Genomic DNA, 16,505 nt, shown 5'->3' with positions numbered 1-16,505 from the left:
GAGGCCGTGGATCCAGTGCTGCCTGGGTGGGAATTCTCTCTCAGGTGGTGGGGACACACTGCACACAGTGAGCACTCAAACAGCCAGGATGCTGAGTTTTATGTTTTTAGAAAAAGACAAGGCTGGGCACTCACCTTTAAACACACGCACTCTCAGGAGGCAGAGGCAGGCAGATCTCTGTGACACCAGCCTGACCCACATAGCCTACATAGTGAATTCCAGACCAGCACGGCGGCATAGTGAGACCCTGTCTTAAAAAGAAAGAAAGAGAAGAAAAAGACAACCATCAGACTCTTTTCCTGGCACTAGTAAGACGCTATCTTCTGGTTTTGCTTATTTTTTTTTAAGGATGGATTTATTTATTTACTTACTTACTTACTTATTATATTTAAGTACACTGTCTCTGTCTTCAGACACACCAGAAGAGGGCATCAGATCCCATTACAGATGGTTGTGAGCCACTGTGTGGTTACTGGGAATTGAACTCAGGACCTCTGGGAGAACAGTCAGTGCTCTTAACCGCTGAGCCATCTCTCCAGCCCTGCTTTTGCTTGTTTTTATTGCATTTATTTTATTTTATTTTACTTTATTCCTGTCCCTGCTCTGAAGCACTGTTCCTTTCTCCGGCAGAGTCCCTGACTTCAGGGCTCCATCAGGCCGCACTCTGTTTATGCTGACCCTCTGCTTCTGTGGTCCTTTGCGACTTTCAGCATTCTCCCTCCACACCAGGATCCAAGGGCCTGCTGCACCCCTGCTCTGGCTTGTCCCGGTTTGTGTGAGGCCCTACCGCTTCACACACGATAGGGGAACTGGACTGGGTGTTCAGGTTTCACCGGTTGTCTGACATGGGTGGCTTCTTCCTACCTTTTCTATCAATTAATGGAGCAGCAGCTATCTTTTTAACCTAAGGCTGGGTACCCGACAGTGACCAAAAGCGGGCGAGGGAGATGAAGCAGTGAGGAGCGTGGTCAGTCTGCTTTCTTACATAGATGGTTTTTTAAAAAGATGTGTGTTATTTGTGTGTGTATGAGTGGTTTGCTAGTTTCTGTGTAAGTGCACTGTGTGCCTCCCCGGTGCCCATGGAAGTCAGCAGAGGGGTCAAATCTTCTGGAACTGAAGTACAGATGGTTGTGAGCCACTGTGTGGGTGCTGAGAATCCAACCTGGGTCTCCTGCAAGAGCAGCCGGTGCTCTAACTGCTGAGCCACACCTCCAGCCCTGGAAAGGTGCATTCTAAAGTGCACATATCTCCTTATCTTTTTTATTTACTTTGGCCAAGGAGGAGAGCAAAGTGGCCCCATCAGCTTCCCCCATGTGTCGAAACAGGAGAGGCCTGTGGAACCGGTCTGTGAACTGTGTGGGGGCGGAGCCACACCCCTGACTGCCAAGGCCCTGTGTTCATAGATGTACATATGCAAGTATACACACACACACATGTACACATACACATAAATGTGCGCATATACGTACAGACATAAATATACTAGAAGCCACTGGCAGACACAAGCTGGGCTCACCCCCTCCACAGAGTAGCTATGACTTCAAAGGAAACATGAGCAGGGGAAAGATTAAAGCCGTGCCCTGGTCACCGTGGTGTATTGGGTTGTTTTGCTTCCAATAATTGAGAATTGGGAACAACTAGACCACGATACAAATTAGAGAGTCTCAAAGACAGCTAATAGGTAAATGAAGTGGGTTCTTGGAGCCTAGATGGACCTAAGGACTCCGTTTGTATTCGGGTTACTCCACAGATAGGAAGCCTTGAGGTGGTGGTGTCACGTGACTGGCCTGGGGCTGAACGCAGGGGCAAGCACCTTTTATCTGTAGTTTGAGGCTTGGGTTGTTTGTTTGTTTGTCTGTCGTTAGGCAGGGTTAGGCAGGGTCTCACTTGTAACTTTGGCTGACCTGGGAATGACCTGGGGCTAAGCAGGACGGCCTCTTTACAGCCCTTACGGGGGCTCTTGGCTTTGCTTTTTTGTTTTGTTTTGTTCTAGATTTATCTTATTTTATGTGTGAGTATTCTGCCTGTGTGTGCACCCTGTGCACAGGCTTGGTGCCTGTGGAAATCAGGAGAGGACGTTGGATCTGGAACTGGGGTTCCGCGTGGGTGCGGGTCCTGTAAGAGCAGCAAGCGCTCTGATCCGCTGAGCTCTCTTCAGCCTCAGTATGGCGTTTTGTTTTGTTTTGTTTTTTTTAAATAAAAATATAAAGTTTAACATTTTCAAAATTTTTATATATCAAGAACATGAAGCCCTCTGGAATAAACACCTTTTGATATTTATTTATGTACTTACATATTTGTTATGGTAATATTAATCTTATTTCAAAACTCTCCAGGCCGGGAGGCTGCAGACAAAATCCAGCAGTAAAGTGCGTGTGCTGCTCTTACAGAGGACCTGAGTTGGTCCCCAGCACCCACACTGGGCGATGTGTGGCCTCCTGTAACTCTGGCTCTAGGGGTATCCAGTGACTGACCTCCAGGGGTACCTGTACTCATCACATATCCGCACGCACGCACGCACAGTTACAACTAAAGAAAGAACTGTGAGTGGAGATGGTTGTGGGATAAAGAAAGAACAAAGACTTTTCAGTGTGCTGTGTGCTTTTCTGCATAGATTTCCTGTCAAGGAAGACAGAAGACTTTTTAGTGAGACATTCTAACTGCATGGGAAACACTTGTGTAAAATATCAGGGTACAGGGTTGTGTGAGTCTAGCTGTACACATCTTCAGTGTGCTTTTAAAAGATAGGAAACACAGAGATCTTGTGCTTTTTGGGGATGAACCGATGGCGTTTCTTTCTTCTCTGTTTCCAAGGTTGTTTTGTGGTTAAGAGTTTTCTTCAATGTTTTTCTTACTGGTCCCACTATGGCGAATCTTAAACGTGAGACCATTCTCTAGGTGATGTGGAGTGCTGTCTGCCAGCTTTGCCACCTCCTGCCCACAGGGAGTAGGCACCGTCACGTCTCTCACTTCAGTGTTCTCCTTGGTGTTCACGTCCCACCGTTCCAACTCTGCTACAGGAGTAACTCAGTGGGAAAGGGACACTGCGCCTCCTGCTAGCCCCCTTGCCATCACAGCCCTAGCGTGCCCTCGTCTTCTGTGGAACTCATGTCCTTCCTCTGCTCCTCTTTTCTTTAAAGAATAAGTGCACAAAGGCTTGCCCACCTGAATAAGTGCCTGATGAACTTTAAGCTAGGCAATTTCAGCTATCAGAAAACCCCTCTGAAGTTAGGAGAGCTTCAAGGAAACCACTTCACTGTCGTTCTCAGGTAAAGTACCACAGTGAGAGTGTGCAGAACTGGGGCTGGGGGGCTGGGGTGGGAGAGTGTGTGTGTGTGTGTGTGTGTGTGTGTGTGTGTAGAGCCGCGGTGGGGGGGCGGGACTGGGGTTGGGGTGGGAGTGGGGTGCAGAGCTGGATTGACAGCAGGGCTCCAGGAGTCTGCATATGTGCTGATTGGGTACGGGGTGCCTGGGTCAGAAGAGCAAGGCCTATAGGCGTGAGGATCAAATACTGTGTAGTATTTTCCCTGATAAACGGTCTTTGTCCCTCCCTGCAAAGCTCCCCTAGCCTTCAGAGCTGTGTCCTTCAGACGCAGGCTGAAAGATAGAGAGCCTGTGATCGGGTTTGTGTGAGGTGCCTAGAGTGGACACAGTCATAGAAAGCTTAGAGCTGGCTCTGGGAGAGTTATTTGTTGCTCTAAGTTTCAGTTTGGGATCAGGCACAGCTGCACATACGTGTAATCCCAGCACTCAGGAGGCAGAGGCAGGAGATGACACTGCCTTCAAGGTCAGCCTGGTCTACATGGATTGCAGGCTGGCCAGGGGCTGTATATATTAACAAGAGTGTGCAGAGTGAGTGAGTGGGTGAGTGAGTGAGTGAGTGAGTGAGTGAGTGAGTGAGTGAGTGAGTGAGTGAGTGGGTGGGTGAGTGGGTGAGTGAGTGAGTGAGTGAATGAATGAATTTGGAGATGGTGAAGAAGTTTGGGAACTACTTAGTGGAAGGTGCTGCACCATATTGCACATGGCTTACGCTATAATAATTGGTACTTAAAGCTGACTAAAACGAGCTAGACGCTGGTGGTGCATACCTTTTACCCCAGCGCTAAGGATCAAAGCAGTGGAATTGGAGTGAGTTTGAGGCCAGCCTGGTCTACAAAGCAAATTCCAGGACAGCCAGGGCTACACAGGGAGACACCTTATCTCAAAAATGGCAAATTTATATAATCACATTAATGAAGCAACAAGGTCCTCGGGAGGGAGATAAAAAAAAAGTTGAAATGTAGAGCTCTCTTCTGGCGTGCACCGTGAATGTGTCCGGCTGTCCGTCTTTCCTCGGGATAACTTGGGTCCCTGCAGGAATATAACGGGAACGGATGAACAAGTGCAGCAAGCCATGCATTCGCTGCAGCAGACCGGCTTCATCAACTACTACGGCATGCAAAGGTTTGGGACCACGGCTGTTCCTACGTACCAGGTCGGAAGGTGTGTGTTCAGTTTTCTAACGTTTTTTCATCTTTTTATTCGGGTTGTGAGTTCTTTGTTTTATTTTGTCTTGTTTGTTGAGACATTCTCACTATTTAGACAGAGTAACATAGTGTGCATAGGACCTCACCTCAAGTCCCCTGCACCTTCAGCAGAGCCAGGCGTGAATACATGTGCATCCCTGGGTCTCTTGTACAACACACACACTCACACAGACATACACACACACTTACACAGACATACACACTCACACACACACTCACATGCACTCACACTCACAGACACAACACACACTCACACTCATGCACTCACACTCATACAGACACATGCACACACTCACACATATGCACTCACACTCACTCATATGCACTCACACAGACACATACACACACACTCATACACACACGCACGCAGACGCACTCATACACACTCTCACTCATACATAATGCACTCACACAGGCACACAGACACAGTTGATAAAAAATGAGACCTAAATCTAAATTTTTCCTCCCACTATTAAGTCAGTCCAGGGGGTCTCTTAGTTTTGGAGTTTTGTTCGTTTTTATCTTTTCAATTTTCAAGACAGAGTTTCTCTGTTTAGCCCTGGCTGTCCTGGAACTGACCAGGCTGCCGTCCAACTCTGCATGTCTCTGCCTCCCAAGTACTGGGACTAACGGTGTGCACCACCACACTCTGCTTCTCTGTTACTTTTTAACAGGTGAGTGGACACCAGTGAAAAACAGTAACACAAGGTGTGCACACTGATCTCTCTTAGCACGTGGGTTGCCATTGATTCATCTTCCGTCCGCCCTTCCCCCACCCTCTCAAGAAAGCCCTAGAAGATAAAATGTGGAGTTCAAGAGCTTGGTTCACATCTAGATGATAGGGAAACCCTCCGGGGTAAATTAGAGTGGAAATCTTATCAATAAATGCCTAAGTGTTCAGTGGGGTCCCCACTGTCAGCAGAGACCTGCTATGGCGTAAAGTAACTGCCCTCCCGGGAGCTGGCACACTGGCGGCACACAGAGTGCAGTCAAGAACATTTGTCGTGGCTCTGTCTGAGCAGGGAGAGGCAGGGGCCGCGCCTCAGGAGGGCTGCAAGCTACTTGGACAGCCGTAAAAACAGCTTTTCCTGGTTCAGCGTTTCAACATCGGGTTATGTTTGCTTAGGGCTCAGTCTGCCATGTGGTGCCTCTTTCGAGCACTGTTGTAAAAGGAGAACTGGAAATATTTCTAGTTTCAGGCCAGACCCAGTGAGTCCGGGACAGGACAGCCCGGGCAGCATGGAATGATCCACGTGCTGATGCAGAGAAGGTCAGGAGTTAGGGCTGGAGTGTGGCTGAGCCTGCAGAGTGCGTGTGTCGCATACGGGGCCCTAGACGAGACCTCCAGCACCTGGAGAGGGAACATGCACCACATTCTCAGGAAATACCCACAAGCATAATGACGACACTGGTCGCTGTGGGACAGAGCATCCGGGGAAGACTGCTACCAGTCTGCTTTTAATATTTTTAATTAACGTAGCAGAAGCAAAGCCATGTGACCCTGTAGTTTTGTATCCCGAAGAATATTAGTATGAATAATTGCTCAATAAAGTGTTGTCAGACTTAACCCGGAAACAGAAGTTGCAGTGTTCCCCAACATCTGCACGAGTTAGTTCAGATTTTCAAATTATTTGTTTCCACAACGTCAGACTATGTCCTAACCCTCAGAGAACTTACTGTTATCAGCATAGGGTTTCCCAGCATTTAGTGAGACAGAAGATGAATTGTATCCTATATAAAGGCAATATAGGAAAAGCTATGCCGTTGTCCCAAAGTACAACCCTTACCTTTCCTAATGGTTTTTGTTAGTTACATGTTCTAGTTGGTTTCATGGTTTCATGTGTACATATTCAGTGGTGTTCTCCTGCATACCCTCCGTCCTCACGCTCGCCCTCTCATCCCGGTCCTCTAACCCCAACCCCCCCACTGCTTCCCCGCTCTCATGTGACCTAGGCGTGTCCCTGAGGTTCCCTAGAGTTCTTTACAGAATCCTCGGTGCCTTATCGTTGAAGTAAGGGTGCATGAGCCCCACTCCATTCTATGATGGGGTGTCAACGGGCCCCGTTTTCTGGGGAACTTGTGTGAATATCCACAGCTGCTGAGTGTTTAAGAGTGCATGCAGTCTGTCCTGCTCAGAAGTCGGCTCCCTCCCTGTGCCCACTCCAGCTTATACATTCTTTCCACTCCCTTCCTCTTTGATGCTCAATGGAGGAGATGATACAGATATCCCATATATGACTGGTCATTCAGAAACTGAATGCAGGTGTTCAGCAGAACAGATAAAATAATGTATCTGTGTGGGTTTTTGTCAAGGTTGTGCGTACTGCGTGTGATGCACATGGAGGCCAGAAGGGGGCAGCAGATCCCCTGGAGCTGGAGTTACAGGCAGCTGTGAGCGTTGGCGGTCATGACAGTCAGGTCCTATGCGTGAGGAGTAAGCTCTCTAAGAAGAGAGCTACCGCCCAGCCCAGAGAAGCCTTTTACAGTGGGTAGTGTCCACTGAATGTATTATCACTTTCCTGCATACTTTTAAGTTTAATACACTAAGAAGTGTGACTCGAGCACATAAAGTTTATCGTGCAAAGTTAACTAACGTAAATACTGTTTAATTCTAGAGCAATTCTACAGAATTCCTGGACAGAAGTCATGGATTTAATACTGAAACCCCGCTCTGGAGGTGAGAAAGATTTGTATAAAAATAAAACGCATAGAATGCATAGCTAGATATTCATGGCGTCACTTTACGTGAGAGAAACTGCAGGCTGCGTTGTTGTAAGCTTTCTGGACCTTTTATATTGAAATGTTTTATTTTCACAGTGTTGCATATTGGATTGGATTCTAAAGTCTCCATCCCAGTCTTAGCCCTTTATTCGTGCATGGTTGAGTGTACTTGAAGTAAATTGCTTTCTGTGTGGTTACTTCAAATTCCCTGACGTAGAGGAACTTATATGTATGTCTGCTTTGCTAAAGCGTAGTATAATGAAATACGTGATGTTGGCAAAGTACCTTAAGGATTTTTACAAAGTTGATTAAAGTTTTTCTGGGAAATCTCTTAAGACTACACTGTACAAGAGGGATTTTTATTTTTAAAGAAAGCGTGAAACTTGACAGGACAGGGACGAGGGAAGGAAAAACTTCCTTCAGGGCTTGGTGTTTCCTGGATTAGCTGCTGCAATGATGAATCGTAACTCCGGCTGATGGAAGAACCAGAGAGAAGCACTCTCGCCAGGGTCCCGTGTTTTTGCTCTTGCGTGACTGTGAGCGTCTTCATTACACAGAAACATGCTCCAGTTTTAGGTTCCCTATGAAGTGCGTTAGGCGATACCCAATTTCTGTTGGAGAGTTTGATCTTCGCTTCTCTCTCCTGCAGCTGAAAAGGGTTACTTGGTGAAATGCAGAGAAGAGTGGGCCAAGACCAAAGACCCAGCCTCTGCCCTCAAAAAGCTACCCGTCAAAAGGTGTGTGGAGGGGCAGCTGCTTCGAGGACTTTCAAAGTATGGACTGAAGAATATAGTCTCTGCGTTTGGCATAGTGAGTGCGATTTGTGGAGTCAGGCGATGACTCGGAGGTGGTCAGTGCTTTTTACACACAATCTTAAAATGATCTCGAAGGAGCAGCAAACATGGATCCTTAGTGGTCTTCAGAGGAATTCACTAGCGTGTGCTTCGCTCTGATCCTGACGGGCGGTGCGCAGATGGGTGTGGGGAATGCTGGCAGTGTTTACTGAGACTGTAGGTGTTACCTGTGGAAAATACCTAATGTAGCCGAGTGGGATTTGAGAGTTCAGACCCCACTGTGCGGTCATTTCTTCTAACCCTGGTTTGCCTGCATGCTCGAGCAGTGCCCAGGCATTTACTTGAGCGCACTGGAGTAGGTCAGGGCAACTGTGAGAGTCCCTTCTTTAGATTTTGTCCCTGAGGGTCAGACTTAGGCTGTCAGGCGTGACTCCGAGTGCCTTTACCCAATGGAAGTTTCTCCGTCATCCTGGCCCGACTGCACGTCGTGCCTCTGTCACGTCTTCACTGGAGCTTTGCCCAAGGAAGGGAGTTGGACAGGAAGTAGCTAAGGGGTTGCCAGTGGGCTTTCAAGTATTGGTAAGCCCAGCCCACATGTGTGCGTGATTCAGGACACCTTAAAGTGATTTCCCAGCCCCGCATCAGGTCTGAAATGAGAGTTTCTTGTGTTAGAATTACCACGAAATGAACAAAATGTCTGGGAAAACAGCACTTCAAGTGTTCAGAATTGTTCCTTTTTCTGCTTCTCCATTCTCCGCAGATACCAAGAAACAACCGCTTAATGTACATCCACAGCTACCAGAGTTATGTGTGGAATAGCATGGTGAGCAGGAGAATTGAGCTGTATGGGCTAAAGCCTGTGCCGGGGGACCTCGTGCTCAAAGGAGGTACGACGGGAAGCACTGTGGTCAGGACTCGGATGTTAATCAGCGTGGTGCTAATTAAGAAAGCGATGTGTAATAATTGGGACCTAGAAGGGCCGCATGAGGTCAGGCTGCTAGTTTGTGAAAGAATATGTAAGTGTTTTGAATAAGCAGCTAAGTCTGAACTTAAGTATAGCAGAATGATATTGGGCCAGCATTGGCTAAAAGTCTTTACAAACGGTCAATCTGGGGCTTCTAAGCGTGTCTACTCATGGATGTGTTGGTGTTTCCGAACGCCGTCAGGCAGTTTCTTCAGATGAACGCCAGCCTGGAGCTGACTGCACTGGTGAGCATGATAGAATGAGCCACAGCGTTCACAGAGGAGAATGCTTGCCCGGCCGTGGTGGCATCCCACACTTAGGAGGCAGAGGTGGGATCTCCATGAGTTCAAGGCCAGACTGGTCTACAGAGCTATGACTAGGACAGTCAGGTTACAGGAGAAGCCCTGTCTTGAAAGAGAGGACAGGACAGGACAGGACAGGACAGGACAGGACAGGACAGGACAGGACAGGACAAGAAGGCTAGGATGAATCTAGAACTTGGCTGGACTATAAAGAGCCCCAGCTGTTCTCGGTCCCCAGCACCCACCACCCACATGGTGGCTCACAGCTGTCTGTAACTCCAGTTTCAGGGGACCCAGCACCCTCTTCTGGCCTCCAAGGTCCTGCCCACACATGATGCACAGGCATAAATACTGGGAAAACATTCTTACACAAAAAGGGAAATAATTTTTTTTTTTAAAAAAGAAGTGCTAATATCCTGTCCACAATGGAATATTTACTGAGTGTCACTGTACAGTTTGCTGCATTGCTCTGTCACAGTACTACTGGGAAGCATTCTGATTTTATGAGATGTAGCCCCTTGCTCAAGGTTCCTCAGCTGATTAAAAAAAAACAACAGCGCTCTAAGCGTCCCGGGCCTCTGCAGCTGAACACCTGTGCTTTCAATGCACCTGGATGTGTATAATTTTTAGGAACCTGAGTTCATGGAAAATGTCTGTTCTTAACCTGTTTACTTGTGGACTTGCAGCCACGGCCACCTATATTGAGGAAGATGACGTTAATAACTACTCCATTCACGATGTGGTGATGCCTTTGCCTGGCTTTGATGTCATCTACCCCAAACATAAAAGTAAGTTCTATTTGGGCCAAATAATATGATGTGATTGAGTATCCAACAATATCCAAGATTGAACCAGAGGGGGAAATTCATTCTTAGAGCTTTCTAGCACATTTTAATAGAGATTTAGCCTGCAAAAATAGCTGGATATGGTGCCTGATCCCAGCACAGGCTGACAGTTCTCTGAGAATTCGGGGGCTAACCTGGTTTCTAAATTGAATTGCAAGCCAATCAGGGCTACCTAGACAGCCCCTGTCTGGAAATTTAAAAGTTAAAAAGTGTATGTATGTATGTATTTATACATACATAACACTCACACATATAACACACACACACACACACACACACAAAATACATTAAATGTATTAAGTATCTGTTGTTCAGGCCTTCCAGGAAGGAGTATGTTCAGGAGGGAACTTTAAATTAGAATCCGCCCCACTGCAGTGTCATGGGCCTGTGATCTCCAGTGCTCAGACTAGAAAATGGCTTCATCCTGTCCGTTGGATGCCAGTCTGAGAGGAGGAAATGAAAAGTTAGGATGCTCTACAGTACGTCCCACTCTCCAGACTTTCTGTCATTACCATCACTTTCGTGGATGCCCTCGGTGGTAGATTCAGGGGCAGAAAAAGAAACAACTCTGGGCCGTTTGGAAGAACTGACCCAACACTTACTCTCAGCCCACACTGGCCCGTGGACAATGTGTTTTTCTGTCACAGGGCCAGAATTCTGCCCACTAACGTTACAGTCCTTGACATTTTGTAGCGATTAGGACTGAAGGCATAGTGGCTGATGGGATGCCTCTAGCCAGGTGATTGAGTAAGTCCTCCACGTGGCTCTGCCTCCAGTGCCTGTACTGACTGACTTTCTGAGGAGAAGGCAGTGGACAGGAGCGAGAGGATGAGGAAGGTAGGCAAGGACTGCCTGCTTCTCTTAGAAGCGACCGAGGAGAGGGTATAAAATGCTCTCGGCTGCCATGAGGATCCATTGATTCTGCCTGTTCCTGGGGTGTTTGTTTCCTTTTTCTGTCTGATGCAGGCTGAACACAAGTAAGGCTTCTCTGGTCCTCGGGGCTTCCTTGCTCTGTCTCTGAAGGCCCCTCCCTCCTGTTTGCCACGTGACTGACCTCCATGCCCAGCTCGAATGTCTTGGTTTTCTCTCTTCCTCCCTCTGGATGGCTGCTGAGAGCACAGCTTGTCTTTGGGGTTCTTCTGTGAAGTTCTGTGGCTCATGCTTTCAGAAGCGTGAGGGAGCCTTTGCTTTCGCCAGGACCCTCCTGGCACAGACAGCATAGAGATAGGGAAGGGGCCTGCGAGAGGCCCTAGCTTACTTGATGATTATAGCCAGCGAGGAGTCCCGGGCCACCTGTGTGCTAGAGACAGAACCAGAGAAGCCATTGGTCTGTCCAGTCAGCGCCTTCAGGTCAAGAGCCTAGGGTCTGCTGGTACAAGCTGTGGGGTCTGGGGGCAAGAGAAAAACAGTGTCTGAGGTCTGGAAAACAGGAGCTCACCAGCCTTTCTTCTGCCTTTCTGCTCTGTTCAGGGCAGGAGAAAAGAACCGGGTGACATGCTAGTCACTGAGGGAGGTGGACAGGAACACAGCAAGGACACATGCAGGAGCTGGAGGGGTGCTGCTTACAGGATTGCTTCCTGTGACCTGCTCAGCTTCCTTACCTAGACAAGCCAGGACCCAGTCCAGGGTCACCACCCACGGAGGGCTAGACCTTCCTACAGTAACCAGCAGTCAGGAAAGACGCACCACCGACTCCCACAGGCCAGTTTGATGGAAACAAGTCCCTTCTTCCAGGTGACAATAGTTGGTGTCAAGTTATCAAAACTAATGGATACACTAGGTGTCCATTAGAGTACACCAATGTACACCAAGTGTCCATTAGTCAGGCTTGATACCCTGAGCCAGCCGTCACAACAGAGAAAAAGTCCGTTCCTCCCTCTTCTTTCTTATTCCTCTCAGTACCGGGAACTTGGCTGGCTCTAATAAGAAAGAAAATTTAGAAGAACTCTTGACAAAGCCATTCACGAAACCCTGTAGTCACGGGCGGGACACACCCTACTGGATGTAGTTGAGCTTTTGGATCTGTAACATGGGCACGGCTAGCACCCGGAAGTCTTCTTGCCTTGTCAGTGTACTTGCAGCATTTGATAGCTGACTTGAATAAAGAAATGACTGACGGTATTCCTAAATCTTGCCATACTTGTATGATGAGGTTCATGTTAGTAATAGGGAAAGTGAGAGTCACAGAAGTCATGGAATGGAGTCAGGCCCAACAGTCAGATCTTCAGGCCATTACCTTAGCACGGGGGAGCTGAGGCAAGAAGGTTCATTAGAGGCTCCTGAGCTACATGGCAGTATCCTAGAGCTGTGGCCCAGGAATCTGTTAGTCTTCCCAGACAGTCGAAGTTCAGTTCTCAGCACCCACACTGAGTGGTACACATTTACCTGCAACTTAGGCCCCAGGGGATCCAGTGCCTTCCATAGGCATCCACATGAATGACGTATATATGCATACACACGGATATGCAAGCTTTTGCATAAACAAAAGTGAAAAATGTTTTGTTTTTTTTTTTTTTGGTTCTTTTTTTCGGAGCTGGGGACCGAACCCAGGGCCTTGCGCTTCCTAGGCAAACGCTCTACCACTAAGCTAAATCCCCAACCCCGTGAAAAATGTTTTTAAATCATGAAAACAAATTCAGTTAGATGGTAGCTTAGAAAAACTTAAGGACCTAGAAGGCTGTGTGTGGTGACTCACACCTTTAATCCTAACACTAAAGAGGTGTAGGCAGGAGGATCACTGAGTTGGAGACCAGCCTGCCCATGTAAGTTAGAGACCAACTAGGGATACATAGTGAGATCTTGTCTCCGAAAAAGAAAAAATACTAAGGGCCAGCAAGATGGGTAAAGGCATTTGCTGTATGAAAATTTGGTAACTGTGTTCAGTTTCTAGAACACACGTGAATCAAGGAAAGGACCTCCACATGTGCCCTATGCCTATGAACAGAACCGTCTCTCTCTTACAAACACACACACACACACGCACACGCACACGCACGCACACACACACACTCACTCACTCACTCTGAGCTAGGTCTGCTCTACAGAGCTAGTTCCAGGATAGCCAAGACTACACAGGGAAGCCATCTCTTGAACGATCAAAGAAATAATATGTAGGGCTGGAGAGATGGCTCAGCAGTTAGGAGCACTGACTGCTCTTCCAGAGGTCCTGAGTTCAATCCCCAGCAACCACATGGTGGCTCACAACCATCTGTAATGGGATCCAATGTCCTCTTCTGGTGTCTGAAGACAGCGACAGTGTTTTCACATACATAAAATAAATAAATCTTTAAAAGAAAAAATTTGGGGGGAAAAAAAAGGAGTCAGGTGTTACTGTTGAATCCTCTTAGTCTGGGTCAGACAAAACCAAAAATGTCAAAGGAGAGACAGTTGAAGGAGCCAGAGTCAAAGGAAAGGCCCGACAGTTCCAGAAGTGTGGTCACAGGAGCACAGCTAATCTACCGTGTTCCAGACAAGCCAAGGGAGCACGCAGGAAAACAAGCCTGTTTGCAATAGAAGGGACCGTCTAATATGTTCTCATGGAAGGGAATATTAGAAAACTCTCCAGTGGGCTGAGGTGACCAGGTGGTTGCCTGGGTCTCCCATTTTTAAACATTTCGAGTCATTGTATAAATTGTACTGAGGAAGTCCATGTGAAGAGGCCGTTTGAAGTTGGCGTGGGAACTTTATGCCTCAATCCCTGTGGCTGATTACGTACATAAAACCACAGGGTGGCTGAAGTAAAGTGGGAGGTACCTTCGGCCTGGTCACTGTGTCACTAGAGTTAACCAACTTTGTTAACGGTATTTCTGGTAGCATTAGTTGAATGCTCGTTGAGGGTCACCTGCTGACAGGCTGCATTCCAATGAACTGTTTGTGTTTATATTAGTTAGCGAGGCCTACAGGGAAATGCTTGCCGCGGACAACCTTGATATTGACAACATGAGACACACGATTCGCGATTACTCCTTATCGGGGGCCTACCGAAAGATCATCATCCGACCTCAGAGCGTCAGCTGGTGAGTGAGAACTGAAGCAGAGCTGGGGCCTTCTTTAGGATCACGAGGTTTTGCGTTGTGTGTGTGTCTTTCTTTGCTCAGAACCTAGCATATAAGGCTCCATAGCAGTCGCCTGTACTTATTACCGTGGTAACCACTGCCACTCGCCTGTACTTACTACCATGGTAACCACTGCCACCTGTCTTTGTTTTTCAAGTGTTCAACCAATTAGAGTTGGCTACAATCGTGTAGTGAAAGTTGCTTCTCTTACATGTTGTTGGAATCCCTGACTTACTGAAGAGATACACAGAAAATGAACTTTCTTGCCTTTCTCTGTAAAACTTCCATTTGCCTCTGCGGCTGGAGAGATGGCTCAGCAGTTAAGAGCACTGGCTGCTCCTCCAGAGGACCCAGGTTCAATTCCCAGCACCCACGTGGCAGCTCACAATGGTCTGTAACTCCAGACCTCCTTGGGCACTGCACACCTGGTACACAGACACACAGGCAAGCAAAACATTCATACATACAAAATAAAATGAGAGTTAAAAAATATTTTAAAAGATACCTTTGATATTTATATTATTTCCGTCAAGTTTCTTTTTTTTTTTTTAAAGATTTATTCATTTATTATATCTGAGTACACTGTCGCTGTCTTCAGATACACCAGAAGAGGGCATCGGATCCCATTACAGATGGTTGTGAGCCACCATGTGGCTGCTGGGAATTGAACTCAGGACCTCTGGAAGAGCAGTCGGTGCTCTTAACCACTGAGCCATCTCTCCAGCCCCTTTCCTCAAGTTTCTTAACTTTAAAATGAAGTCCTGAACTAGTTGCCCATTTCCAGGAATTTCTCTTTCCCGCTCCCTTTTCCTTTCCGGGTTGTGGCCGTGAAGTTGGCAGAGTCGGAGGTTACCATCCACACTCTGGAGAGCGGTCCCTCTCAGGAGAAGGTGGTGGCATGGCACCCACGGTGGAGGAGATGCAAATGTCACCGTTACTTCCACCTTGCCCACACAGAGTGACGCCTACCGTGCCAGGGCAGCAGTCCACATCCTTCCCACTGTCTGATGCCATTTGCGTTCTACAATAAGGCAGCGGTGAAGTGTTGTTACCATAGTCCTCCTCGTCTGTTCCTGGGGAGGCCTGCCAGTCAGCTTGTGTGTTTTCCTTGCTCAGCAAATGGGGATAACAAGACCTGCACCCCTTCTGATGCTCATTCTCGCTCGCCTTTCTGTGTTTTGAAGGGAAGTTGTTGCATACGATGATCCCAAAATTCCACTTTTCAACACGGATGTGGACAACCTCGAAGGGAAACCACCACCAGTCTTTGCTTCTGGTAAATCAGTGCAACACAAAGTGTTTTTGGGGGGGTTGGTTCTCTTCACTCTTTGGGTCCCAGGGATCAAATTCAAGTCACCAGGCTTAGTGGCAGGTGCTTCTACTTGGTGGGCCACTTTGCCAGCCCCGCCTGGTAAAGTCACCACACCCCCGCTGGTCCACACACTCCTGTGCTCTCATTTTGTGGTCTCATTCTCTCTCCGAGGACCTGAGGAGTGGAATTGTAAAGAAACAGGCATAGCTTGGGGTGGAGGGTTGGGGGTGACATTTGGTCAGCCTGCAGCTACGCGATCCGCCTTTGACTGCGCTCTGTTCTTTCTCTCCTGGCAGAAGGCAGATACAGGGCTCTGAAGATGGACTTCTCTCTTCCTCCCTCTACTTACGCCACCATGGCCATTCGAGAAGTGCTCAAAATGGACACCAGCATCAAGAACCAGACCCAGCTAAACACAAGCTGGCTGCGATGAGCAGTGGGTCTGAGTAGTAGGTCGCTCAGAGAGCGGATGGACGGATAGACAGATGCAGACCTGCTTCCGACCTGTTCTGTTCTTTTTATGTGCTGACTCATGTTTGGGATATGAATCTTTTATAGTAAAGAATTATTTGTATTTTGTAAAGTTTGTATCAGCTTAAATACTTTGCAATATTTGTACACATGTACAAATCCTGAGGATCCTAGTTATAGCTCAGAAAATAAAAATTGGTCAGAATATCCCTTAGGTGCTTAAATTCTAGGACAGTTTCAGCTTTGTGGCTTTATAAGAATAAAGGGGGACTTTGGTTTAAAGTTGCAGTTTTAGGTTTTGCTGTGCACCTGGAGTACAAACAATTTTATGTTTGTGGTGGGATTATACAGTGGTTCATGTCAGAGCTGATGCAGCAGACAAATCTGGACTGGAAATTAGTACTGCACGCTTAACACGCAGTACTCGTGTTGGTTTCAGTGGGTAAGCGTTTATATACAGCTTGGCTCCCAGTGCCTTTCTGGGTAGTCTGTCAGCATCTTTCAAGGGGAGCGGT

General features: G+C 47.5%; 1 protein-coding gene across 1 annotated transcript in view; it reads left to right on the top strand.

Moving 5' to 3' along the window:
* The window catches only part of Pus7 (pseudouridine synthase 7), a 41,770-nt gene extending 25,510 nt beyond the window's left edge, over nt 1-16,260 (top strand). The window contains exons 8-16 of the mRNA XM_032907105.1: nt 3,141-3,269; nt 4,357-4,482; nt 7,142-7,203; nt 7,897-8,057; nt 8,802-8,928; nt 9,994-10,095; nt 14,039-14,168; nt 15,392-15,483; nt 15,816-16,260. Of these exons, the coding sequence (XP_032762996.1) occupies nt 3,141-3,269; nt 4,357-4,482; nt 7,142-7,203; nt 7,897-8,057; nt 8,802-8,928; nt 9,994-10,095; nt 14,039-14,168; nt 15,392-15,483; nt 15,816-15,952 (1,066 nt within the window). The 3' untranslated portion in view covers nt 15,953-16,260. The remainder of the gene's footprint in view (nt 1-3,140; nt 3,270-4,356; nt 4,483-7,141; nt 7,204-7,896; nt 8,058-8,801; nt 8,929-9,993; nt 10,096-14,038; nt 14,169-15,391; nt 15,484-15,815) is intronic.
* The last annotated feature ends 245 nt before the right edge of the window (nt 16,261-16,505 follow it).

Source organism: Rattus rattus, chromosome 6, assembly GCF_011064425.1.
Source record: "Rattus rattus isolate New Zealand chromosome 6, Rrattus_CSIRO_v1, whole genome shotgun sequence".
Taxonomy (NCBI): Eukaryota; Metazoa; Chordata; class Mammalia; order Rodentia; family Muridae; genus Rattus; species Rattus rattus.
Note: the sequence above shows the minus strand (reverse complement) of the source record. Positions and strands in the feature narration are given on the sequence as shown.